This window comes from Pelophylax lessonae, assembly GCF_965119305.1.
Source record: "Pelophylax lessonae genome assembly, chromosome: 6".
In the NCBI taxonomy this organism is placed as follows: domain Eukaryota; kingdom Metazoa; phylum Chordata; class Amphibia; order Anura; family Ranidae; genus Pelophylax; species Pelophylax lessonae.
In genome coordinates this window covers 232607459-232635100 of record NC_138773.1, presented here as the reverse complement: position 1 = coordinate 232635100, position 27642 = coordinate 232607459, and the positions used below count along the sequence as shown (strand labels likewise).

General features: G+C 41.9%; 1 protein-coding gene across 9 annotated transcripts in view; it reads left to right on the top strand.

Moving 5' to 3' along the window:
* PCBP3 (poly(rC) binding protein 3) overlaps positions 1 to 2819 on the top strand; it is a gene marked incomplete at its 5' end in the record, with an annotated part of 73401 nt that extends 70582 nt beyond the window's left edge. For all 9 annotated transcript variants that reach the window (XM_082261001.1, XM_082260999.1, XM_082260997.1 and 6 more), the window contains one exon: positions 2686 to 2819. In XM_082261001.1, the coding sequence (XP_082117127.1) occupies positions 2686 to 2722 (37 nt within the window). In that variant the 3' untranslated portion in view covers positions 2723 to 2819. The remainder of the gene's footprint in view (positions 1 to 2685) is intronic.
* Between the last annotated feature and the right edge of the window lie 24823 nt (positions 2820 to 27642).

The following is a 27642-nucleotide window of genomic DNA, read 5'->3' as shown; positions in this document are numbered from 1 at the left end:
TTTCTATATGGGAGACTGCCTGCTGTTCTTCTGGATCTATTACTCTCTTTTATCCCAGCAATTTTTTGAGACTTATGTTCCTGTTCAAGCTTTTTTCTGTATTTTGCTCTTTAAAGTGAATGATTGGTTGTCCACCACATTTTTAGGTGAGGCATATGTGTCCCTCGGGTTCTAGTTGCCCCTTCTGGGGTTATCTGCCTTTGTCTGAACCCAGATTGATCATCCGTGTCATTACCTTGGATTCTAACCATCTCAATATTTGGTAGACTCTTCTCCATTAAAACTTTGTTTAGGCAATTATTCCTTCTCCTACGTTTGTAGTAAAATATCCACATATCCACAAGCATATTATCTTTCAGTGTCTTTTGCCTACCCCTTAGCTGGACTGCTTGAATGTTCCATATGTCAAAAAATTACTACTATGCTGTGTCCCTTAATGGATGATTAAAAAAAAATAAAAAAATAAGATATCTTAATCATACTTTACAGGACACAGGCTGGATATTCATATGGGTTAAAGCCTGCTACTTTCAGGTAATTGGACACTGGCAAAGCTTTTGGACATATTTTTGTACTTATCATAAAACCTTTTTTTACTTCAATTCAGGGAGACAGACCCCACCCCACTGTATTATTGGCCTTATGTACTAGGGATCGACCGATTATAGGCAAGGCTGATATATTGAGGGCTGATATTGACTTTTGCCGATATATCTGTATCGGCCCCGGAAATGGCCAATATTGCCTTTATTCCAAATATTGCTCATGTAAGGGTAAAATGATGTCACATAGCATAATTCTGTTTACAAATGTTATTGAATATGCCACTCACATATGTACAAATTAAAGATATAAGCAATTCCACATTAGCAGATCTGCTGGCAGATCGGTATCTCTCACCCACTTGCCGTAAGTGAGACCCGGGTGATACCGCTCCGTTCGTAATCCACTCAGTACTGCTCTGTCTCTCATCTGCTCCATCTACCACCCACCCACCCAATACCGATCCGGTATTGAGTGAATGCCGAACGGAGCGGTATTACCCAGGTATCTAAAAAAAATGAAACAAAAAACTGCGCTTGGGTCTATTAAATAAAAAACAGCTGCTGCACATACGCTGGATAAAACATAAAAACAGTATAAAATTGAAAAGCAGCGCTATATAAAAAGTACAGGTATAGGTAGGGTCCAGCTGATTGGTCTCCTTGAAGTGCCACCACCACCAGAGAGAGAGAGCAACCCCAATCACACTGCCACTTACCGTCCCACTAATAAAAGAAGGCTCAAAGGTTCCACCAAACTGCTCCTCCAGAAATCCTCAGCAATTCCAGGATCAAGCCAATTAGGTGCGACTCCATACAGATGGTACAAGGCAGACTGATCACTCATATATACCAGAAAAAAGCAAAAAAGAAAACCATAGTGCAACACCTAATGAACCACCATTTAATTTCCTTATGCCAAATAAATGCTTACAGGTAATAAGAGTAAAAAGAGCTTATCTGCCAGAAATGTTTGACCGCCAACGAGATGACCGCTGCTTCACTCTGTAGTGACATCCTGCATCACAGGTCCCGCCCGACGCGGCGTTTCATCCAATGTTAGACTTCGTCCGGGGCAGTCATCTCGTTGGCGGTCAAACATTTCTGGCAGATAAGCTCTTTTTACTCTTATTACCTGTAAGCATTTATTTGGCATAAGGAAATTAAATGGTGGTTCATTAGGTGTTGCACTATGGTTTTCTTTTTTTTTCTTTTTGCTTTTTTCTGGTATATATGAGTGATCAGTCTGCCAGCGGCAGTGTGATTGGGGTTGCTCTCTCTCTCTGCTGGTGGTGGCACTTTAAGGAGACCAATCAGCTGGACCCTACCTATACCTGGACTTTTTATATAGCGCTGCTTTTCAAATTTATTACCCAGGTATCACTTACGGCAAATGGGTGAGAGATACCGATCTGCCAGCAGATCTGCTAATGTGGAATTGCTTATATCTTCAATTTGTACATATGTGAGTGGCATATTCAAAAACATTTGTAAACGGAATTATGCTATGTGACATCATTTTACCCTTACATGAGCATCACCACCTAATGGTTGGAAGAGGAGAAGACTAGTCTTGAACCCTGACATACGATGTACAAAATATCGGCCCTAATCGGCTGATACCGATATGCGATGGCCAAAATATTGCTTTCGGGAACGAAAAACTGATATCGGTTGATCCCTATTATGTACTGCTTGTTCATAGAACTGAGGCATTACAGTCGTAGATGGGGTGGTATAGGAGCTGGCCTAATATTCTTCTTTATTCTTCTTAGTAATTTCCTTGCATTATATTGTGTAATTAGGACTGTGTCGAACGGTAATAACTTATTGGCGTTCATTTAAACTGGGGGTTCTTTTTACCAATAAAGATCCCACTAATGGATTTCCCAATAAGTTCACATGCTCTCTTTGTTGAAATCATTATTGTTGCCAGGCCTATTAGGTACAAGTATGGCTTTAAAAGAAGTCAATAGCTTGCTTTTACTTTACATATATTACTCTATTCTGTTTAATTATTTTTTTTTATGGCACATTGTTGCTGTTTTATTTTCTTTTGCTGTATCATCTTTTTCCTGAATTCATGGGCATTTCCATCACAAAACTCTTCTTTCTTTTTTCTCTTCCCACCTCTTGTTTCCAGGCTAACGTCTGAGGTTACTGGGATGGGCACTCTGTAATTTTCTCATTTTCTGACCCTTCTGGTTACTGCCAACAAAAGTCCTCAAGAATTTTGACTCTGACTGCAGACCAGGACTTGCCAAAGCTGCTCATGGAACATTTTGAGTGAATGCATGAATTTCCAGCAGATAACTCAGTAGATACATAGAAACCCAACCATCATATTCAACACTTCACTTAATCATATACAGGCCACTTAAAAAAAAAAAAATATATATATATATATATATATATATATATATATATATATTGCAGTACATTCACGCACAGTCCACTGTGAGCCATTGTATGCTTATTGGTACATATAAGATCTAGCTGGTCTTAGAATTGCCCTCATGTACATTATGTTTGGTAATCACACAGCAGCTCATGCATGCAGCATATTGTAATAAAGGACTTTGAATCTTAGCTACCTAGGGAAAATAACACATATTAGTATGTTGGAAAATCAATGTCTCTCTTGAATTATTCTGCTGCTGTTTAATGTATTGTGTTATTTCTAATGAAATGGTTATGTGATACTGCATATAATTAGATTTGTGTTTGTGATAATTATGTTGGTTATTAGCATGTTCACATAACATTTGTATGTATATTCGTACTTTGGCTTTATTAATAAAGTGTTACAAGCTGATGTAATGTGCTGTAAAGCCAATCAGATAACAGCAACAGTTCCCTAACTAACCTACTAAAAAAAAATCTGATTGAATGTTATAGAGTATACAGGATCATTGTTTTTTAAGATTTAGAGGGTCTTTCCAAAGATGATTAAAACCTCCAATATTATTTCCATAGTTGTGTGTGGGGGTGATTTCCCTAACTCCCACAACCCTCATGTAAGCAGCTACAGAACAAAGTTCCTACTCTTATCTGTATTTCTTGGAAGACATCTTAAATTATCTTAAAACCATCTTAAATGTAAAATCAGTTATATTCAAAAGGATGAAGTGCAATCTCAGATTTGCCAGCATGTACATTACAGGTAAATTTTGAGATTGTGTTTTAATGGATCTACAGATTAAGAAAGCTGCGAGGAGAGGTTAAAATCTTTTGGAGGTTTTTTTTATTTATTTAATTTTTTTGGAAGATTCATTAAATTCTTTAAAATGAACCTAATTTGGTCTAAATGTTTTCTAAGGGAAAATTCCTGAGATTTGTGGTTATTTCAAATTATTTTAGTCTTCAAATTGATCATTTTAAATAATTTTGGATTCTAGGCCAAAGTTATATGTAGGGCCTCTAGAATAAGACTTTAGGCCCTTCATTATTATTCTGATACTGTCAGATGCCAGAACATCAGTGGGCAATTGAAATTCTGGTATTTGACAGCTGAATGGCAGTGGAGGAGTCCAGCATTTGGAGATGTAAGGCTTGATTTAGATTTGAAAGAACTCAAGTTGCCATGTACAGAACCTCCAAAGATGCTTCATAAGACTCGATTTGGAGACTAATACAGGTACTTGCAAGCACCACAAGGTTACTGCACTTCAACAATGTTATTACTATGTGAATGTTTTATGCTAGATCAGATTAATTTCTTAGTAACTTGGTGATAATTATTTAAAAAAAGAACAGATAGTGTCTGAGCAATGGAGGACACAGAATGTTTCATATGGTCTGTTCTCCTGTATTTATATAAATGTACCCAAGGACCAACCTTCTACTGACATTACTGCCACAAGTTATGTATTTTAAAGCTACATGTACATTCCTGATACAGTGTTTCTTTTCCAGTTAAAATGTACCTTACCAAAAGCATACTGTCAGTGGAATATAAGATTGAAGGTCTTTACAGGTTGTTGTGATAAATTCCAAACTCTCCATGTGAATCTATTGAGGAGTTATTCCTTCTTAAAGTGGTATTATAACCCCAAAACAAAAAATGTATTTATTGCAGCTTACCAATCCTTTAATGCAGCTCCTGCATTATTTTTCTCTCTTTTTTTAACTTTATTTTCACCTGGTAATGTGGCAAGAAACACACTTCCTATCTTATGGTGTCTCCGCTCCAACTGAGAGACCTTCGGACAGCACCATTGCCAATCTTATGAGAGGGTAGTGTTAGATGCACAAGCAGATTTAGATGGAGTTGATGAACAAATTAAATCTAAAATCCATCTGTGGGTAGAGTGCAGCGTGGTGTGTCGCAAGCAGACATCCCAGAGGTCAGATGAAATAGAACAATGTATTAGGATAGTTCCAGCAATGCACAACTAGGCCCGGTGGGTAGGCACAGCCGACCGGAGGCATTTACGACACTGTAACAGAGGAGCGTATCCTGAGATGATGCCGACAGCTTATGCAAAAAGGACCAGGAATGACTGGACCACACACAAATGGGAGACTTCCTAAATGGAGATAGTGTAGTCCCTGCATTTTCCCAACTCCTCTAAAATTTCTCCATGCTGCTATGCGCTGTCCCTGCCAGACAGGGAACCTGCCTCTACACTAGCCAATCGCACAAAAATGGCCAAACCCAGGAGCCACAGTCTTTTAATAGATTCTGCCCTGACCCAAGATCTGAGATCACATGGGGTGCAGGCGTCCGTTTGGACAGCTATCTCTCTTGTGACCGCAGGAAGTTCATCCGTTTTTCATCCGTCCAGTGGATCGGATGGGATCGGATGAACCAAGTTCCTCATGACCTCCTTCCTCTTCTGCACTGCCACTTCCATCGAGTACCACCTACAGTGGGGAGTACAGACTTCGCCTGCCTACACACCTTTTAAGCAGTTTACAGCAGGAATTTTTTTTTTGGGTGAAAGGTTTTAGATCCGGTTCACACTACCGCGACCTCTAAGTCGCCTCATAAGGGGCGACTTGTTAGCGCGACTTGTTAGCGCGACTTTCAGCGCGACTTCAGCGCGACTTCAGCGCGACTTTGCGTGTATTCAGCACGACTTGTATGATAGACGACTTTGTACGACTTTGTATTTGGCCAATCAGAATATGATGGTTCTGGGTCATGCTCAATCACACAAAAAAAAAGTTCTTAGAAATTTTAATTTTTGATAGAGAGCCAATTATTGAAAAAATTATTGAAAAAAAAAAGAGATTTCTTTGGATTAGTGTCTGGGGGGTCTAAAAAATGTACCTGTGAAGTTTCAGCTCTGTAGCATGTCCAGAACCAGAAAAAAAAGATAATTTTTCTTAGAATTTTTAGTAGCACAGGGATAGGGCTCCGCTCCTTTTACACCTGAGTGTTTTGGTTTCAGGCGTTTATTGGGCATATTTTGGGCGTCTTTGGAGGCAGGCATGACATCTGAACTTCTGTATAGGGGTATATATACACACACATATATATGTATATATACACATACACACATATAGGTGTGATAGGAGCGGAGCCCTATCCCTGCAAATAATTTTATTAGCGCAGGGATAGGGCTCCGCTCCTATCACACCTATATGTGTGTATGTGTATATATACATATATGTGTGTGTGTATATATACCCCTATACAGAAGTTTAGATGTCATGCCTTCCTCCAAAGACGCCCAAAAAATGCCGAATAAATGCCTGCAACAAAAACGCCCAGGTGTGAAAGGAGCGGAGTCCCATCCCTGTGCTACTAAAAATTCTAAGAAAAATGATCTGTTTTTTCTGGTTCTGGACAAACAATCTTTTTTTTCTGGTTCTGGAGTCCAGTGGGGAATTTAGGGAATGCCTGGCTAATAAATTTCCTTCTTCTTCATGGAAAGTCGGATCACAAGTCGCTTCAAATAAGATAAGGACCCTTTTCAGTAGTGCCAATTAAGACGGCACTCATTAATTAACATTGCTTTTGTTATGTCAAGCGACTTGGGGCGACTTGAGGGCACACAAGTCGCCTCACAAGTCGCGGCAGTGTGAATGGACTCTTACATAAATAAATACATTAAATAAATAAATAAATAAATAAGAAAAGCTGACCATTGTAAGCACCCCTGTCAATGTTAAATAGTTTGTCCCAACACTCTGACTGCCATTTTGTTGGACAGGTCAGTCTGTTAAAGGAAAGCAACCACCACATCTAAGAATTGTTTAGCTGCAATATAATACATTTTCTGTTTTCTTAGTTTGATACAGCTTTAAACCAGGAGACACACTTTTAATGATTCTGCAGGTCAAATCTATTTCTCATGTTTACAGGTGTTCTCTACTCATCACAGATGCAGGTTGCAGAGGGGGCGGTAGCTGGATTCAATGTAAAATTTAATTGAAACCGGAAAACACCTTTTAATTCCCTGACCCCTTAAAGACTATCAATCATGGTCTTTAAAATCTGTTCTCTCCAATTTACTGACGATATGTTGTTCCAGGCATCATATATCTTGTATGATTCCGTTTGTATAAATGATCTTCTTCCTCCAGATGTTATACAATAAGCAAATTCCATCTGTGTATACAATCTTCACTCAGCTGCTGACAGACAGGAGAAAGTCATTCTGTAAAATTATGAATTTATTGGAATAAGGAAAACTATTCCAACACAGAGGGCATAAATGGGACTTCTGCCTGGTTTATTAGTATGGCACTTTTTATCATACCCATATGCCCTCTGCTGCCATTATTTCCTTCTCCCAGTTGTATCAAAATAGATAGCTGCTGGTTGGTAATGTCCCTATAGTCTTTGCGGCCAAATGGGTGACTGGCAGCGGAGGTTGGGCAGTAAGAGTAGGAAAGGGAAGGGCTTGCTGTGTGTAACCATGGCATGTCTTATACTCTCTTCTCTTCTGACAGCCCCAGATACAGGTTCAGTGGTTTCACATCATGTCTTATTGCTGAGCAACTAATAGTAATGTCGGAAGAGATGGTCTAAAAAAAGATGGGCATGAGCCACAGTAGCAAAGCATCATCTGCTTCCTTCTCCAGACCAGATTCATTTTTTACTTATGGATTCCTATTCTACAAGTTTCCCCCAGACATAAACTTAAATAAAACAGACCCTACTTGGAATGTAGCTTTAAAATGGATAAGCCAGCAGTTTATGACTATGTACAGTATTTCCAAAATCATTGTGATGTTACCGTTTCCTTCTGGAAATATGGCCAGCACACCAAATGGCTGCTTTCACAGTGAATGACTAAATCTGTGCTTAGACATACAGAACTGCATCCCATATTCTTAGTGCATACACATACTTTTATCTCACATTCTGCCAGGTTTATCAGAATTAATTTTCCTTCTGCTCCAGATACATCTGCTTTTTCTGATTCTTCATTATTAGGGCTCCCTTAGCTTCCGGTGTCTATTCTGTGGAATGAAACTTAGTTTAATTAAGTATGATCATTTTGTCTTCTTGCTTCTTTGAAATTATTGATGTGTATGCAATTGATTATTTATTGAAAAATTCTAAGAATATATATTATTCTATGCTCATTTCAGAATCTGCTTGTTTATTTCTAAAGGCAAATGCTTATCAGTGTTTTCAGAATTAGAAATTGTACTCTATGCAATGCACCACGAAAGCACAGGTGAATGCACAGTAGGTGTTTTGCAGGGACAGTCCTTGGTATGGATTATTTGTCTATTTGATCTTGATTTACAAATTAGTCCCTGGCTTTACACATTAGGGCAGTGTTTCTAAATTCCGGTCCTCAGGGCACACTAACAGGCGGAGTTGAGAAACACTGTATTAAGGTACTGTAATTTAAAAAATTCTTGATTTTTGGAAAGTTACAATCAAGAAGACACACTCTGGTTTTTTTGAAAATGTATGTTAAAAGGATTATTGACAATACTAGAAGACCTGGTCTGGCCTACAATCTTCCTAAATAATATCATTGGTACCTAGTACAACTGATTGATTAACAAAATATCCATGGAAAGTAATAAAGCAAACCTGTTCATACTCGACAAAGTAAGAGGTTTGCTTTGCAGGTAAGTACTTCTTCACACACTAGTTCACTGCCCTGAACCCCTGCAAGACCCAAAAAGCAAAAATAACTGGAAGGGCCCACAAACCTCATTTTCTTATTTAATACTACAGTGATTGACAACTATGTAGTCCAAAAACAAAAAATGTCAAACCACCAATAAATGAATTGCGATGAAGGATCTTATGTAAACAGAAAATGACTTCTATCAAAATATTATGAGGGTTCTTCAAAAAGTTTTCACACTTTAAGGGCTCTTTCACACGGCTGCTCCACTTCATCCTATTTTTTTGCGGATGATTTGCAGACATAATGCATGTCAATGGCATTGCGGATGTCAGCGGATGACCATCCGCTGACATCCGATTTTCTTCCTTTCAGTTCTGTTCCGTTTTTTGGAATGGAACAGAACCCTATTTTTCCTCCGTGTAAAAAACGGAAAGGAAGGAAAATCGGATGTCAGCGGTGTCATCCGCTGACATCCGCAATGCCCATAGACTTACATTATGTCCGCATATCATCATGGGATGATATGCGGACACACAGAGCGGATGACACAAGTGTCATCCGCTCCGTGAAAAAAACAAAAAAAAGTCCCGCAGCGGATAAGAACAGCGGAGCGGCCGTGTGAAAGAGCCCTAAGGGTCCTTTCACACAAACGATCCGATCAGATCCGCCTGTCAGTTTTTTAGGCGGACCTGATCGGATTTCCTCCATGCATCCCTATGGAGCAGCGGATGTCAGCGGAGACATCTCCGCTGACATCCGCTGACATCTGTATCCGATCCTGTCCGTGAAATCTGGATGGATGGAAACCCTATTTTTCATCTGTCCAGTGGATCGGATGGGATCGGATGAGAACGGACAGGTGGTCCGTTCTCATCCGATTCCCCCATAGAGAGCAGCGGGGCTCTGACACCTCCCTCTCCGCACACATTGCGGAGACGGAGCTGTCATCTGCCTGCTCAGGGGGAATCGGCAGATCGATCCTCGCTGAGCAGAGAACGGAGCTCACCGGAAAGGCGGATCGTGTGAAAGGACCCTTACTCTATTCGTTAAGAATTTGTGCAGAAACTTTCTGAAGACCCCTTGTGATTAACTCACAGCCATAAAGACAAAACAGCCTTTTTATTTAAATAGAAAAATAAAGAAGAAAAGCATACCACGGTACTAACCAACCCGTCTAAAACAAAACCCACAATACCGTTAATGGGACCCTGCTATTGCTTATACAATATGAACACAGAAACAATAATGAAAAAATATCACCACTTAACATTAGGGAATGAAAACTTAGCTTAACAGGACCAAAATCCACTGTAAACATGTGAGATGAATACTAGTACTTATGAGCATGGTGGAATGTGTGATCCTCTGCTGCCATCACACAATACACCCACCTGTGTCTGAGCAGCCAATCGCCAAGGCTGGTTGCGGTCACACCAGTACGTAGGGGTACATGCTCAGCCTTGTGTAATTTTCAACATGTTCAGAAAGTTGAAATGTGGCACATTCTGACAATTTATCATGTAGGGGTGGCACACGGAGAAGGCAAATACATTTTTGGGTGCTTCCTCTAAAACACATTTTTTTTGTTTCATTATGTTTTTATTGAGATTTTTCAAATATATATATAACATCACAAGGTGGAGGAAGTGGTTCCTAAAGTGATTCTAAAAGAAAGATTTAAAAATGATAAAATAACAAACTTGTTATATTTCCCTGCTTTGTGCAATGATTTTGCACAGAGCACCCCCTATCCTCTTCTTTTTTGGGTCCCCTGCAGGCGGTAATGGCTTCTCCCCCCTCTATAGGGGCACTTGACCAGGCTTGCTCCCAAGCCCCGCTCTGTGTCCCTCACAGAGCATGGCTCGGCCCTGATCCCGCTCTCCTCATTGGGTCACTGGCTATGATTAAGAGCAGCAGGTGACTCCCACTGCCGTGCAAGGCAATGAGGAGAGAGAGAACCAGGAGAGCCGCTGCTCTCATGCACATCACTGGATCGAGATGGGGCTCAGGTAAATAAAAGATAGGGGTGGGGATCTGCACTCATAAGGTTTTTTACCTTAATGCATAGAGTGCATTAAGGTAAAAAACCTTAAGCTTTTAAAACCACTTTAGGAGAAAAGAAACACTCCGCTTCCCATAAAAAAAAAAAAAAAAAAAACGCAGCCCTATCAGGCTCCACACTAAGCAGAAAACAGAAATGTATCCTGAACTAAGGATAGGAACATGCTGGGGGTAGGTTATCTGTCTGGTCAATGGAGGTCCATCTTTCTATGTATAAACCACCAAATATCGTTGTGCTAGTCCACCTCCTTGAATTTGCGGAACCCTAGAGTAAAATGCCTACCAGAATGTTCCAATGAGCCTGGATCCAGTTATCTTTAGGGTACAAATCTGTTTTTTTTTGGTATGAGTAAAGAAGTGGAATAGATATATCAAAATTATGAGTTTTAAATGATCATGGAGCCAAAGAGAAGGGGTTCTTTTCTATTTTCTGGGTCTGACAGGAGCTGGAATCAGTCTCTTAGATTTCCATTGTTTGTGACTAAACCACCAAGAGGATTATAGAAGGATGAAGAAATGTATTATTTGTCCTACAACTGTGTGACCACTACACATGGCATGCACCAGGGCTGCTGGTTCCAAGGCACAAACCAAGGAAGCCAATAATAGAAAAACAGGAAGACGATTACAAGGCAGCCAAATTCAATAATAAAATAGTATTTTTATAAGACATGTTTTCTAAAAGATTGCAAAGATGTGTGGGTATTTGAAACTGATCTCCTGTTCTCTTTAACCTATCTTAGACCAGTTACCCTAAACCTGTTGCCAGCACCTTAAGCTTTTAAAGCCACTTTAGGAGAAAAGAAACACTCCACTTCCAAAAAAAAAATAAAACGCAGCCCTATCAGGCTCCACACTAAGCAGAAAACAGAAATGTATCCTGAACTAAGGATAGGAACATGCTGGGGGTAGCTTATCTGTCTGGTCAATGGAGGTCCATCTTTCTATGTATAAACCACCAAATATTGTTGTGCTAGTCCACCTCCTTGAAATTGCTTAACGGAGCCCTAGAGTAAAATGCCTACCAAAATGTTCCAATGAGCCTGGATCCAGTTATCTTTAGGGTACAAATCTGTTTTTTGGTAAAAGTAAAGAAGTGGAATAGATATATCAAAATTATGAGTTTTAAATGATCATGGAGTCAAAGAGAAGGGGCTCTTTTCTATTTTCTGGGTCTGACAGGAGCTGGAATCAGTCTCTTAGATTTCCATTGTTTGTGACTAAACCACCAAGAGGATTATAGAAGGATGAAGAAATATATTATTTGTCCTACAAATGTGTGACCACTACACATGGCATGCATCAGGGCTGCTGGTTCCAAGGCACAAACCAAGGAAGCCAATAATAGAAAAACAGGAAGACATCTTCCAGCTCGATTACAAGGCAGCCAAATTCAATAATAAAATAGTATTTTTATAAGACATGTTTTCTAAAAGATTGCAAAGATTTGTGGGTAGTTGAAACTGATCTCCTGTTCTCTTTAACATATCTTAGACCAGTTACCCTAAACCTGTTGCCAGCACTCCATATGTTTGTTTTTAATCTCCTAATGAAGTGTTTCCCTTTTATAGACATATAAGGGCAATTTTTTTTTTCTAATTTCAAAACAATTATACAGACCACAAATATTTCAGGAATTACTGTGGTCACAGCATGTAATATATTGTACTGGCGATCTTACCCAGTTCCTGCTGCTAAGGAGGCGTTTTTAAAAAACCCACAGAAAAGGAAAAAAGAACAAGAGTGGTGGTATTGCTCCAGTGATCAGTCAAGTTTCCTATTGCATTCTCACACAGAATAAAGAAAGAAATGTGAATATTCACAATATTCAACCCTGTTTTTGTTCCCATCATCTTTTCTCCAATAGCTGCTTGTCTATGATTTGTTGTAGCACAAACATTCTCCTTTTGAAGCATAACGGAGTTGCAATGAACTTTTAATCCAATGTTTCCTTGGAGAGATAGCGTCTTGAATAAACAATGATACTGTACTGGGGTTTTACTGCACAGTGTCTCTTCTTCATCCGCTTTTTCCACATTACTACACTGTACTCATGACCCATTAGGCATTCCCAGTTAATCGTGGGATCTAATTCTGCTTTGTTTGCGCCAGGGACTCTGAGTCCAAGGACAAACCAGTATATTGGGACTTGAATAGTGACTTTAGTAAAAAGACAATAACACAGAGGTAGATATGTACTTTATGGAATGAGTGTATTATCCCGCGCTACCTTTATGTTGAATCTGTTTTTATTAGAACAAACATTTGCACAGAGAAAGGAACATAGTGTACATTGCTAACAATATCAACGAATCACACAGTAAACCAATACCAGATAGGTAATGAACAGCTATAGGAACAGCAAGTATAAACGATATAACCGGGATAGTGGCTTAAACAATAAAGTGTATTGCCTGATTCCAAGTTCTCAGTGTGACCGTGTTGGGGAATCAGAAGTGTTAATAAAGACCAAATACAGAAATATGAATATGGAATTTAGTAAGGGAAAGCCGAAAGAGTTAAAGCAAAGGAAGAAAAAGGAGGAAAAAGGGGGGGGGGGCTATGTGGGATCGCCCGGAGAGTCAGAAACAAAAGTATCAAATTCGCTGGAAAAGCGAAAGTTGAGCCATACTGACCACATGATAGTGTGAGAATCTCATTTATCATTCTCCCAAGACACCAGTCTTTCAATATGTTCAATCCGGTCGACTTCACATGCCCATTGAACCATAGGGGGCGCCAGTGGTTGACGTCAATGTCTGGCAATCACTGATCGCGCCGCGGTGAGAACGTGGCGGATGAGGCTTTTTTTTAATCTGCTTATAAGATCCTGGCAACATAGACAAGACTGTTATGGGGACCTCATTGGGGAACCTGTCACCAACCAGCTTTTCATAGAGAGCCAATATTTTGTCCCAAAAGGGTATGATACGGGGACAAGTCCCCCAAATGTGCGCCATGTTGCCAGGTGTATGCGAGCATCTCCAACATTCATTCGGGATATTACAGTCTATCTCATGTAAGATTGAGGGGCATCTATACCATCTGGCTGTAATACGGTAATTGCGTTCTTGGGCGTGGGAGGAAACTGACAAGGTAAATGAGAGGTTGTGCGTCTTGCTCCAGTTTAGATCTTCAGGAGAGGCATTTAATTCTCTCTCCCATTTTGCAATATATGAAGGGGGGTCTGGGTGAGAGGCCTGTAGGAAAATTTGGTACAATAGAGATAGGGGATGCTCAGGTCTAGTGTCCTGTGTCAGAAGCAGTTCAAGTGCGGTTTTAGGTCTAGTAAGGTCAGATATCCTTGGTAACTTATTAAGGAAACATGAGAGCTGCGTATGTTCCAACCACGCACCAGTCGGGTTGTGACAATTCGGTAATAGGTGGGGCAATAGTTTTAGTTTGCGTTCGAGATCGAATGGCTCAATAGGGGGGAATTGTTTTTTTGCCAAACCAAAAATTTCTGATTCGTGTATGTGGGTGGAAAAGAAGGAATCCCGAATAAGGGGGTGAGGGGGCTGATTCTAGAGGAAATATCCTCCTTGTCCAAATATCTGTCCCATATCCATAGTGTAGTAACAGTCATAAGAGGCAAGAGATCCGCAGATGGTCTGAGTTTAGGGTCTGTCCAAAGCAGGGAAGTTAGGTCCGGAGCGACCAAGTCATTCTTCACTATCGTCCATAGCTTGGTCGAATGGCTGCGATACCAGTCAATGATCCTAAGCAACGAGGCTGCATGGAAATAGATGGACAGGTTAGGAAGGGCAACCCCCCCTCTATTCTTAGGGAGTGTCAATGTAGAGAGCTTAATGCGGGGCTTTTTGTGTTGCCAGATCCCGCGCTACCTTTAAATGACGTGTGTGTTGTCGGCCAAAAACTTGTAGTGGATGGCTGCAACCTGGTTGTGTTCCCACAATGTGAATCAATAGCAAAATACATATATGTTGTTGTGCCTATACCCTCAAAAGTGGATACTGATCATTGCAATAAATAATAAAGAATAACATACATTATCATTTATATTTAATGTGACATTATCTTCTACATATTCCCAAACATGTAATTAAATGAGTCTATATATTCTATCTATAAGCTAGATGTAAAAGTGAAAATTAGGTGGGACAAATACACAGTGAACAACCTAAAGATTACAACTTCCAAAATATCTTTTAAATTAAAAACAAGTGATACAGTTCATAGTGGTTCCAAAAGGGTATTCTCCACAATAAAGTGCTAGTACTTCGGTGACTCCCACCTTTCAAATCATGCACGCACCTCTCCTTTTGACCTCTCAAACTAGGTTGAATCAGGCTTTCCCCTATGCTGGGGTATGCAACACTGGACTCCTCCTCCTTTCTGTCACTTGATGTCCGGACACTCTATTCATGATTAGGTGTATGGTCCTTTAAAATCGTGACTGTGACGACACGCGATGGGTGGAGCCGGGTGATGCTGCCAATACCAGAAGTGACGCTGGAGCCCTGCTGTCAGTCCTAGGAGCTGAAAGTTTTTATCTTTAATATAAGATAATATTGTTTATAATAAATTATATTTTAAAATTACTACACGATGAGAACACCCTTTCTTGCATGAGCCATTACACAGAAGAAATTGGAATTTTAAAGGGCCATATAACTAATCAGGGATAGATTATCTGGACATCAAGTAACAGATAGGAGGAGGACTACGGAGCAGTAGGGAGTCACCAATGGTGGGAGTCACCAATGTACTAGCACTTTATTGTGGAGAGTACCCTTTTGGATTCACTATGAACTGAAAGTTGCAATCTTTAGGTTGTTTACTGTGATTTGTCTCACCTAATTTTCACTATTATATATCACTGGCTGGAATATATACATTCATTTATTAATTCATTTAATTACAGGTTTGGGAATATTTAGAAGATTAATGTCTCATTGAATATATATGATAATGTATGTTATACGTTACTATTTTTTGCAATGATCAGTATGCACTTTTTTTTTTTTTGTATAAATCTTTTTATTGAATTTTTCAACATGAAAATACAAACAGTAGGGAAGTACAATTCCCATTAAAAAATATCAAGCATATTAATAAACACAATATGAACGCAGGCTTCATCACATGCAAGAATAATAATAACACACATGAGTGATAACGTGCATAAGAAACCATCCCATGGACATAATCAATTGCATATTGGAATCCAGAGCACCAACGTGGTGTATTACCGGTCAACCGCCACTAGATGTCGCCTATAACATAAATTGAGTAAAATGAGTAAAATGAGGGAAAGATCCCTTCAGTAAGGTCGTACCTCACCGGCACCAGGGCGCCCCCCAGAAGGACACCACCATTGGGAACTACACTGTGTCCAACCCAGGGGCGCTGGGCACCAGAGGGCACACCCCCATTATAGTAAAGAATTTAGGTCAGAATTATAATCCTTGCAGCCATGAAATCCAATCAGTATGCACTTTTGAAGGTATAGGCGCAGCAACATATATTTATTTTGGTACAGAGGCAGATATAACAGCTTTTCAACAGGTTACTGGACAACCAGAGAAGGGAGAGTTTATTGTTTTTCCTTTATCATTATTTTTATTATGAGCATGATCCTTTGATATTATACCTTATTATATTAAAAATATGATTGATTTGTTTTATTTAGAGACATGTGGACTAAGTGGCATCTAGTGAAAGATCACACGACAAATTATAGGGAAATAACATGATTTATGCTATTACATATTTTTCTACACTCCATGACTGCTGCAGATTGAAAACTAGTAGTAAAGGCAACAAGATGTACAGTGCATCCAAAAAGTATTCACAGCACTTCACTTTTCCCACATTGTGTTATGTTACTGGGAGAAACTGCCCAAAAATAGATGTGCCAAGCTGGTAGCATCATATTCAAAAATACTTGAGGCTGTAATTGGTGCCAAAGGTGCTTCAACAAAGTATGGAGCAAAGGCCGTGAATACTTATGTACATGTGATTTTTTCATTTTTTTTATAAATTTGCGAAGATTTCAAACAAACTTCTTTTATGTTGTCATTATGGGGTATTGTTTGTAGAATTCTGATGAAAATAATGAATTTAATCAATTTTGGAAAAAGGCTGTAACATAACAAAATGTGGAAAAAGTGAAGCGCTGTGAATACTTACTGGATGCACTGTATTACCCTCCTAGATAGAGTGCTAGGATTGTCAGGTACATTTTTTTTTAAACAAGAAATGCTTTATTGAAAAATAAAAGCACAGGTATCAGAATTTACAATTCCAAGACAGTCATTTTGGTTCCTCAATCATAATCAGAGAGCTGCTCACATGATATTTAACAAGAACAGTAGTGTGAATCTAGCTTGCCTCTGTCAAATGACAATACAGTGTGGTCATCTATAAACAATAAAAGCAAGCACCCCTAGTCACCACATCTTCTAACCCAAAAAGTAAATTCACCCTTCAGAAGAGTTTTGACTCAATCCATAATAGCCTATCCATCACCAGTTCTAATGGGCTTAAGCCTGGCCAAAGACTCTCAAATTTGTGGGGGTGTCCCCTGTGTTGGCAGATATACTTCTCTGAGTTTCACCCATGCATTGTACCCATTCTTTTTGAGAGAGAGAATCAGTAGACTTCCAATAACTAAGCACAACTCCCTGGGCTTTAAAAAGGGCTCTAGCTACTGCTTCTCTAATAGGGACATCTAGTTGGAAGTCATCTAAGATGCCCAAAAGGCATGGTTTAGGGTCAAGTTGGATAGAAGTCTGGAATACAGCATTTCATTATTCCCAACTAATAAATATGTAATTTAGGACACCCCCAGATTAAATGGATCAGGTCCCTGTGATCCCTGGGGCATTTACTGCAAGTGAGAGTATCTATCATAGATTACTACTACTATTTTGTGTAACCTAACCGAGGTAAAATGCACCCTCAAGAATATATATAATTGTATGAACCTCTGTCACATTAAGGGAACATTGAGAGGTACAGATTGAAGTGCTTCCTCCCACTAGTCTTCCTCAATTGAACCTAGGTCTCTCTCATACCTCATACGTGCTTTTGAGGGAAAGGATGTCAAAAACGAATTTAACAGCATCGCATAGCACCTTGAGATAAAAACTTTAATGGAGACAGTTTTAGCCACTATGTTAAACACAGACGTTGGGGACTGTTGCCACTCCGCAGGCTGACCCTGAGCCATTATAGGATGTTTGAGCTGAATATAGTAAAATAACATGGATGTTGGCAAAGAAAATTTTGCTCGCAATTCCTCAAAGAGGCATAGAGTACCCTCTTTAAATCAGCTGAAGATATGTTATCCCCAACCTACTCCATCGGGGACTCTGTTGCACCTTTTCCAGTTCCAGGTAACTGTTATTCTGCCATATAGAACTATAATGGTTAAAGCCCGTGACCCATTGTAACTGTTTAGGCTTATTTCAATTTTTCTGTATAAGTGCGTATGTGGGCAAAAGAGGGTTGGATTTGGCAAAGGTTACAGCCTCTAACCCTGTTGAGATATCAACTACTTTGGCAGTGTAGAGAAAGGTACTCAAAGAGGAGTCAGTGAAAGTCTGGTTCATCCTGAAAGTGGAGGACAGCCCTATACACAGATGCTGCAATTGCGCGGCCAAGTAATACAACTAGGGATTGGGCACAGCTAATCCCCCGGCATCCCTGGGCTTTTGTAATTGTTCCAGCCTTACTCTAGGTGTTTTAGTGTGCCATAACAGTTGCCAGAAAATTGAGTTAATCTCCTGAAAAATGCTCAAAGGTACAACCACTGGTGCATTATGTAAGAAATAAAACAATTGGTGCATAAAGATGATTTTGACTAGATTGACTATGCTGCTGTCCAAGAGTGTATCCATTGCTCCTACATACAGGAGGACAGAAAGTTTGTTACTGGCTGGATCACTAGGCAAATATAAAGGAAACAAATCCTAAAAATCCTAAACAAATGCAGCTTCCACATTTCGGGATTGGTAAGCTTCAATATATTACATTTTTTGTTTTTGGGGTTTAGGTATGCTTTAAGAAGTTCTGCAGTGATGCAATTTGTCCACAAGAGGGCTCTGTGTATTCATTATTTAGTCCAAGGTTTACAGAGTTCTGGATAGAAAGTATATGTTTCCATGATATCTGCCCAGTAAATTCCTATAATTAAATTGGTTCAATGCTGCTATTTCTGACACTGCTGATTCGCCCCAAGTTCTCATAGCTGGATAATACAGTTTTTCCGTTGTGCTGTAGTGCCAACTACTAACTGACTTCTGTAACAGACTTTTTTATATGTACAAATGGCTTTCACTGCTACGCCCTGTTCTTTATTACCACTTTATGGAATATTTCCACTCTGTGCCCACTGACCGTTACACTCTAGTAAATACCGTATGATTCATAACCTCAGCCTGACCATAACTGGTACACTGTCTGCATTACATCTCCACTAACAACCTTAATCATACATCTCATGTGGTCACAAAACCGCTGAAATAAAAGATACTCTACTGATCTAATACCACACTGTATATTAGAATTTAGTGTATTACTAGTTCTCAATTTTTACATGTATTTAATAATCCAAAAAAGTGCTTTCCTTTACTTTATATAAAATCCCATTTTTAAACATACATTATGGAGATGATAGGAATTTAGGAATCTTTTCAGCTGTTGAGAACACTTTCTAGTTCCTTTTAACTTGACTTTTTTTTTTATACAGTCAGAAAATTTAGATTGTGCTCATGGCTAAACTGTGCTGCCACTTTAATTGAAGGACCTGGCGACGCTGTCTTGCTAGCGCACTAGAATCACAAAGCTGGCCCAACAGATTTACAAGGTTTTAGTAGGTGAAACAGTTCCCATTATATTAATATCTGTGTTTTGGATTGCTTGTGCATTGGGCCCCAAACAAACCGCCATCATTGTAAAACGTACTTTTTGAGATGGGAACAAGGGACACCTATTAGCAAAAGTATGTAGGCATAGGACACACCACACCACACCCCTTTAAAGGAAAATTATACAAAAAAAATGATTAGTTAACCCACAAGTGCTTTTTTTTTTTTTTTAATCTCTACTTTTCCTTTTTTACTGTCTTTTTAAATTTACAAATGCAGAAGCTTAGACATTGAAAGAAATGTTTAGCTTTTTAGAAGTTAAATAGTAAATTTTTTTATACAAATATATAGATCAGATCAAAATGAGGGACAAATGAGGGTGAAAGAGGGACAGAGGGACAAAGTTCCAAATCAAGGACAGTCCCCCAAAATCAGGGACAGTTGGGAGCTATTATTACTATACAAGATTATATAGTGCCAACAGTTTAGGCAGCGCTTATAAAAATGCAGGCTTTAAAGTTACAATACACTTGTGTAGGTGAGTAGGTCATGACACAGTGGCTCTGAGGAAGAGGCGAAGCCTCGAAACGTGTCAGCCGTCATCTAAATAGGACAATGGACACTTGTATGGACTACTCCTGACACTCAAGCATGTGATTTTGATATGATCAATTTTCACCTCTGTTTGTGAGTAGCCATTTTTATGTTTTATTAATGAAGCCATTATTGAGGATAATGCACTAGGTCGGTGCACCCTTCTTTGTTTTTTTACTTGTGTAGCACCCTCCTAGGTAGGGGCTAGAGAGAGGGTATAGTTTTTGGCTCTGTCTGCTTATCAGAGGAGCAGCAGGCAAATCTATATTGAGAGCAGGATCTGTGAGTGAGGTCTGCTAAGTGTGCTCACTATGGGATTCATTGAGTCTAGAGCAGGCCCGGACTGGGACAAAAAATAGGCCCGGGCATTTTGGACTGAGCAGCCCAGGAGGGGGGCGTGGCGGGGGCGTGACGGGGGCGTGGCTGGGGGCGTGACGTTCGTCGGGATGGTTGATGACAGGATTTAATGTTCCAGGATGTTTGGATTCGATTACGGTACCTTTTTTTAGTTTAATCTGACAGACTGGGTCCAATTTAGATCAGAGCTGCCATATGATGCTGTTTTTTTTGTCTTACTTTAAATCCTGTTTTGATGGTTGAGTCCTAAAAATAGTATGAAGCAGCGCAAGATGAGGGTTACTCTAATCAAGGGGTAGACAACCTTTTTGGGCACAGTGTGCCGAAAAATGTTATCAAAGAAATTAGGAGTGCCAGATACATAAAAAACAACTGTCAACGTCATATAAAGTAACTGCTGTAAACCGCTTGAATAATAGTAAGAAATCAAGTGAGCTTTGCACCTTCACACCTCAGATCACCCCAATTCCTGCACCATCACACCTCAGATCACCCCAATTCCTGCACCTTCACACCTCAGATCACCCCAATTCCTGCACCTTCACACCTCAGATCACCCCAATTCCTGCACTATCACACCTCAGATCACCCCAATTCCTGCACTATCACACCTCAGATCACCCCAATTCCTGCACTATCACACCTCAGATCACCCCAATTCCTGCACTATCACACCTCAGATCACCCCAATTCCTGCACCTTCACACCTCAGATCACCCCAATTCCTGCACTATCACACCTCAGATCACCCCAATTCCTGCACCTTCACACCTCAGATCACCCCAATTCCTGCACTATCACACCTCAGATCACCCCAATTCCTGCACTATCACACCTCAGATCACCCCAATTCCTGCACTATCACACCTCAGATCAGCCCCAATTCCTGCACCTTCACACCTGTTTTAATGTACCCGCCGCAAGTATAACATTTCACACCGTGCCATGATTATTTCATGCCCTCCGAGCATGCGCACTTGTCAAATTCTTTGATGTTCAATTAGGTATCAGGGGCTCTGAGCATGCGCACCGCTGCGCTGCTCAGATGTTTCACACAGGAAGTGACGAGGGTATGGTTTCTTCACGGGGTATGGTTTTTTAACGTTACACCGGCAGAGGATCAGATCAGATCGGTCAGCAAAGATACCCGGAGATGACAGGGAAGTGAAGGGCTCAGTTTTTACACATAGTAGCGGTCATACATTTTCGGCATCTTTAACTTCTTATTGGCAGAAATGGGATAGGCTCATTTTTCGGCCGAAAATATTGGTTGCCAAAATTTCGGTGCATCTCTACTTACATGGCACATGTTCTAGCAGTGACCGTGTGTAGCGGTTTTGAAAACAGCTAAACACACACTGTCACTGGCTGCTGCTAGAAAACATGTGCCATGCGGCATGCCAGTTTGCTTGTTACATGTGATGTGACAGCCAGGTGCACATTTTCAAGTTGAAAATATGCACCTGGCTGTCACATCACATGTAACAAGCAAACTGGCATGGCACATGTTTTCTAGCAGCAGCCAGTGACAGTGTGTGTGTAGCGGTTTTGAAAACCGCTACACACGGTCACTGCTAGAACATGTGCCATGTAAGGAAAGGGCACAAAAACAAACACGACAACACCGCTGGGATTTGTGGTTCTAGCATCCGGCAGAGCATGGTTCACTTCTGGCTTAGCAGCAGGCAGGCCGCAAGTGTAAAAAACAGATAACAGTCAGCTACAACACTGTGACTGCTAGAAAACATGTGCCATGCCAGTTTGCTTGTTACATGTGATGTGACAGCCAGGTGCACATTTTCAACTTGAAAATGTGCACCTGGCTGTCACATCACATGTAACAAGCAAACTGGCATGGCACATGTTTTCTAGCAGTGCAGTGATCTGTTTTTTACACCTGTGGCCTGCCTGCTGCTAAGCCAGAAGTTCCAGACCAGAACCCTGCTCTGCCGGAGGCCACCCAGAACCACAAATCCCAGCGGTGAGTGTGACAGTGGTGTGTGGTCTGTGGTGTTGTAAATTGTGCTGCTGGCCTGCTGCCATTCTTTCCTTACCTGTTGAGGCCTTGGCTCCTGTCCTGGTCGTGGGTGGTGCAGTGCTGGTGGTGTTAATGCAGCTCCTCCAGGGCAGGCAGGCACTAGACTTGAAAGTTGACGACTCCTCCACAGGACTCCACACTCGTCTCTGACTCACTGTCTCTCACTCTCAGACTGAGACAGACTCACTCACTCAGACACACTGTCAGTGTATGACTGTGCGGCGCCGGTCACTTCCCGCTTCTTCCTGTGAAAAGGCAGCATGGGGTCCCCGCCGGCCTCTAGCTCCACCCCCGGCCTTAGTCACATGACGGTCGGTCACACCGTCACACGGTCCACCCACCGACTCCACCCCCTCCTGAGCTACGCTGGAGCCTGGATGCCGCTGCGGAGCCGGCTGCCAGGCCAGCTGAGCTGAGCAAGGAGTGGGGACTGGAGTAGCGGGCGGCCAGATTGCCATAATGCGGGGTCGGGGGCAGTGGCGGGCGGCCAGATTGCGGTAATGCGGCGGCCGCGGCAATCAGACTCCGCGGAATCGGCCGCGGAGAGGCAAGCAACGGCCGGACTCTAGTGTCACTGTCTCTTGTCTCTTCCATTAGAAATTACAATACCCTCGGCGGCCCACCGGGCATATGCCCGCTGTGCCCGATGCTCAGTCCGGCCCTGGTCTAGAGAGTGTTTCACACTGGTCCAATAGGGAGACATGTTGGACAGTGGAAGGAAACCTGACCAATGGATACATAGGCATTGAAACAGTCCTGGTGATTAGCAGAGACGGGCTGTCTCGGTACATTCTGGGATACTGTATAAAAGCCAGGAGTACGTGTGCTGCGGGGTCTTTGACTGGTGAGCAGAGTCCCGGAGGGAGGGTGGTGGCTGCCTCCTCCTCTGTAGCAGTGGCACGTAGCATCAGAAGGTCATCCTGAGGGTCAGTAGGAACGGGGCTGAACCCAGAGGTCCAGGAAAGCTGACTGAGGGTGAGACACTGGAGACCCTAGAAAAACAGTATCGTGAGTACAGGGGATCGTATCAAGGGGCCAGACCTGAGGGGGGTGGGACACCCCGGAGTAGGATAGTCAGTGAACGGGTGTCCTGAAGCTATCTTTAGTTCATCAAGTCATCTGGAAAGAGACTTAAAGCGGAGTTCCGGGCACAGAAAATTTTTTTCAATGAGCATACCCCCGGGACAGTCAGGGCTAGAACATTCCACAATGGCTAGCCTCTGATCTGTCCCGGTTCGCACTTACCTGCAAGAAGAAATACTCACTTATAAAATTTCTTCTCCAGCATTGCCATCTCTGTTGTGGGCAGCTGAAGTCGGCACGATCCTCTTCTGCGTCTTCTTCCGCGTCTTCTTCTCCCAGAATGCGCCTGCACCGACCCCGCTCGTCACTTCCGGTGCGGCACCGCATTCCTCCACAGCTTCTGAGCATGCCCAGAAGCTGTTTAGCAGGGAATGCGGCGTCGCCCCGGAAGTGACGAGTGGGGCCGGTGCCGTCGCATTGATTCCTGAGAGCGATGACGTTCAGCTCCCAGGAATCATTGCAAGCCAGGAAGTGACGGCGGAGCCGCGGCGCAGAGGGAGGAAGTGAAGAATAGGTGAGTATATTCTATCTACAATTACAAGGTGAGTAAAAAAAAAAAAAAAAACCTAACTATCCTATTCCTTTTCAGGTGAAGGAGAACAAGCGGATGGGCACAAAAAAAAAAAGGTCGATTTTGTGCCCGGAACTCCGCTTTAATCCTAAATCCACCAAAGTGGCAAGGTGGATCAATAGCCTGGCTGTATCAACAGATAGATGTCCTCCAAACTTTGTGCATAGTTAATCTGGAGTATCCCACTATTCCCTTCTCCCATCCCTAACTTATAAAATAAATTCAAAACAACAACATACCCTTGGACTAATTACTGACTGAGCCAAGAAGTAAAGTGATAGACTGTGAATGTCAAGGTTGCTAATGGTAACCCAAGGGGACCCGAAAGTGTAAAAATCAAGCAGTCCTTAAGGGGGCAGTGCTACACTTCTACACAATCTAACAATCTAAGAGGGAAGGTTGATTAATACAAAAGGTAATAGCGGTGCAAGATGAGTTGATGGAGAAAGTAAAACAGTGCATTAGTTAGAAGCCAGATAAGCTTCTTTAAAGAGAAGGGTTTTCAGCGATTCATAGCTCCCAACTGTCCCTGATTTCGAAGGGACTGTCCTTGATTTGGAACAAAGTCCCTCTGTCTCTCTTTCTTCTTCATTTGTCACACATTTTGGTCTGATCTATAGAGTTGTTTCCTAGTGTTAAACCTTTCATATGAATTCTAAATTACTGCATTTGTCAATTTCCAAAGCCAGTACAGAGGAATAGAAGTAGTAAAAAAATAGCACCTGTGAGTTTGACTAATATATTTTTTGTATAATTCTCCTTTAAGAGGGCGTTGCAGGTTTTTTTTCCAATACCTACATACATTTACTAATATGTGTTCCTCGTTCCCATCTCAAAAAGTTCGGAGGTATGAGGATCATCTAAAGATGGATAGATTAGGAGACAGCCAGGCAGACTGGGGTAAGAAGTTCCGAAGGATGGGAGAAGCTCTGGATAAATCCTGGAGGCGAGCATGGGAGGAGGTGGAAACTAGACAGCAGGAGGTCTTGGGAGGACGGAAGAGAGCGGCTTGGTTGATATTTTGAGATCAGCTTAGTGATGTAGCTGGGGGCAGAGTTGTGGATGGCTTTGTAAACTATTGTTAGTACTTTACATTTTTTCGTTGAGTGAGTGAAAGCCAGTGAAGGGATCGGCAGAGAGGGGTGGAGGACACTGAACAGTTGGTAAGGTGAATGAGTCTTCCAGCAGCATTCAGTATGAACTGAAGGAGGGGTAGTCTATGTAAATAGCTATGAGCGTGTATCCAGGTGCATGTTTATCCTCTATCATGTAGGTGGCCATTATTTCAGATGGAGCGATATCTGTTAGGGGAATTGTCCCCATGTGGACTCTCTCAGGGTCCCAGGGAAGCCAGCAGTCCAATTGCATGCTGCAGCCTCAGGAGACCTTGACTAGGAACCATTTATATATGGTCTCCTGGGCCGTTCGCACCTAGAACAAGTGGTAGGTCAGAGATAGAGACTCCATTGGCTAAGGAAAGTGCATAAGGAGACATTTCTAGTAATTTCGAATAAAGTCAGCTCAGGGACAACATCTGACATCCAGGTATCCAGACCAGTAATGTGAGGCTCTTCTTAGCGGCATTTTAGTTCCGTCCCGATCAGTGGCGGTTCTACATTAAATCGCTCCCCGGGCAAGACTCCCTCCCGGCGCCCCCCCACCCAAAAAAAAATAACATGACAACATAACAATAAATGCAGAGTGCCACAGCATTGCCCCCAATAAATGCAAAGTGCCACAGCATTGCCCCCAATAAATGCAGAGTGCCACAGCATTGCCCCCAATAAATGCAGAGTGCCACAGCATTGCCCCCAATAAATGCAGAGTGCCACAACATTGCCCCCAATAAATGCAGATTGCCACAGCAATGCCCCCAATAAATGCAGAGTGCCACAGCAATGCCCCCAATAAATGCAGAGTGTCACAGCAATGCCCCCAATAAATGCAGAGTGCCACAGCATTGTCCCCAATAAATGCAGAGTGCCTCAGCATTGCCCCCAATAAATGCAGAGTGCCACAGCAATGCCCCCAATAAATGCAGGTGCCACAGCAATGCCCCCAATAAATGCAGAGTGCCACAGCATTGCCCCCAATAAATGCAGAGTGCCACAGCATTGCCGCCAATAAATGCAGAGTGCCACAGCAATGCCCCCAATAAATGCAGAGTGCCACAGCAATGCCCCCAATAAATGCAGAGTGCCACAGCAATGCCCCCTTTCAATGTAGAGATGCCAGAGTCACGCGTGCCACCTTTCAATGCAGAGCAACAGCCTTTCACTGCGAGACCTGTCCGTGCACTTACCTCACTTCTCTTCAGTTCAGTCCCCGGATTCCCCGCGTCTCCTCAGTCCTCCCGCGGCACCTCCTCCTCGGCCAATGGCATGGGGTTTGCCTTTTGGCCAATCAGGAAGCGGGAGGACCCGCTCCCTGATTGGCCAGGAGGAGGATCAGTGTGACAATAGCGAATTTTCATTCGCTATTGTCACACAATGGGCGGGCTCGGGGGGGATCAATGCTCTGCGCCTTGGCTCGGCTGCCACAGTGAAATTATTCAAAGTTCCTCGGGCGGCCCGATACCATTTGATCCACGGACTGGTACCGGTCCGCGGCCCGGGGGTTGGGGAACACTGTCATGCCGCCCCCCACGTGTCATGAAAAAATGCCGCCCCGGGCGGCTGTCCCGTTCGCCCATGCCTAAAACCGCCACTGGTCCCGATACACCTCACTGCCACCCCTCCAGCGGAAGCTGTCCTCCGGTAATACAGATCCAAGCCTGGTGACACTGTGTAAATACCACTATATTACAGTGATATTGCGTTATAACAGTGCCTACAACAAAACTGTCTTTAATCATTACTGGTAAACTGTATACAAGATCAACTACAATATCAAGAACATGTGTGGTCTGTCCCTGGTTGGGTACCTTGAGCTTATGCCACACCAACAGGCAAGCTAGAAATCCTCAAAAAAGAAAAAAAGCCACCAAGAAAATTCCAACATTTTTATGGCTATGGCTATAGCCAATTCCTAAATATTCATATTGGATTGCACAAACAGTAAGAGAAGTAGCTGTATAATTTCCATACACAATGACAGATGCATTCAATGTACTCACACATCTACTCTTCTGGACAATCAATATCTTATCACTTCAAGTTTGATATTATTTCCTGCCAGGTATCAAATCTTTCCGCATTTACAATATAGCCATGACATTGTGCCTACAATAGCATTTACACCTCTCATCACCAGCCCCCCTCCACTAAGACCCTTCCCCTAAAATTTGAGCATATGTCATGGATTTTACTTGCACAAATAGCAGGTCTGTTTCCCATCATCCCCAAGACAGTACACAGTTTTACAGATTTTTTATTTTTTTTTAGCATTCATTTTTCTGAGGCTTTCATGTGTTCTTTGACTTTGAGTCATCACACTATCCATAAAAACCAGCTGGTATGATCTAGTATGGAATGCAATGAGCTCCAATATGTAAACCACTCTACCAGTGAGATTA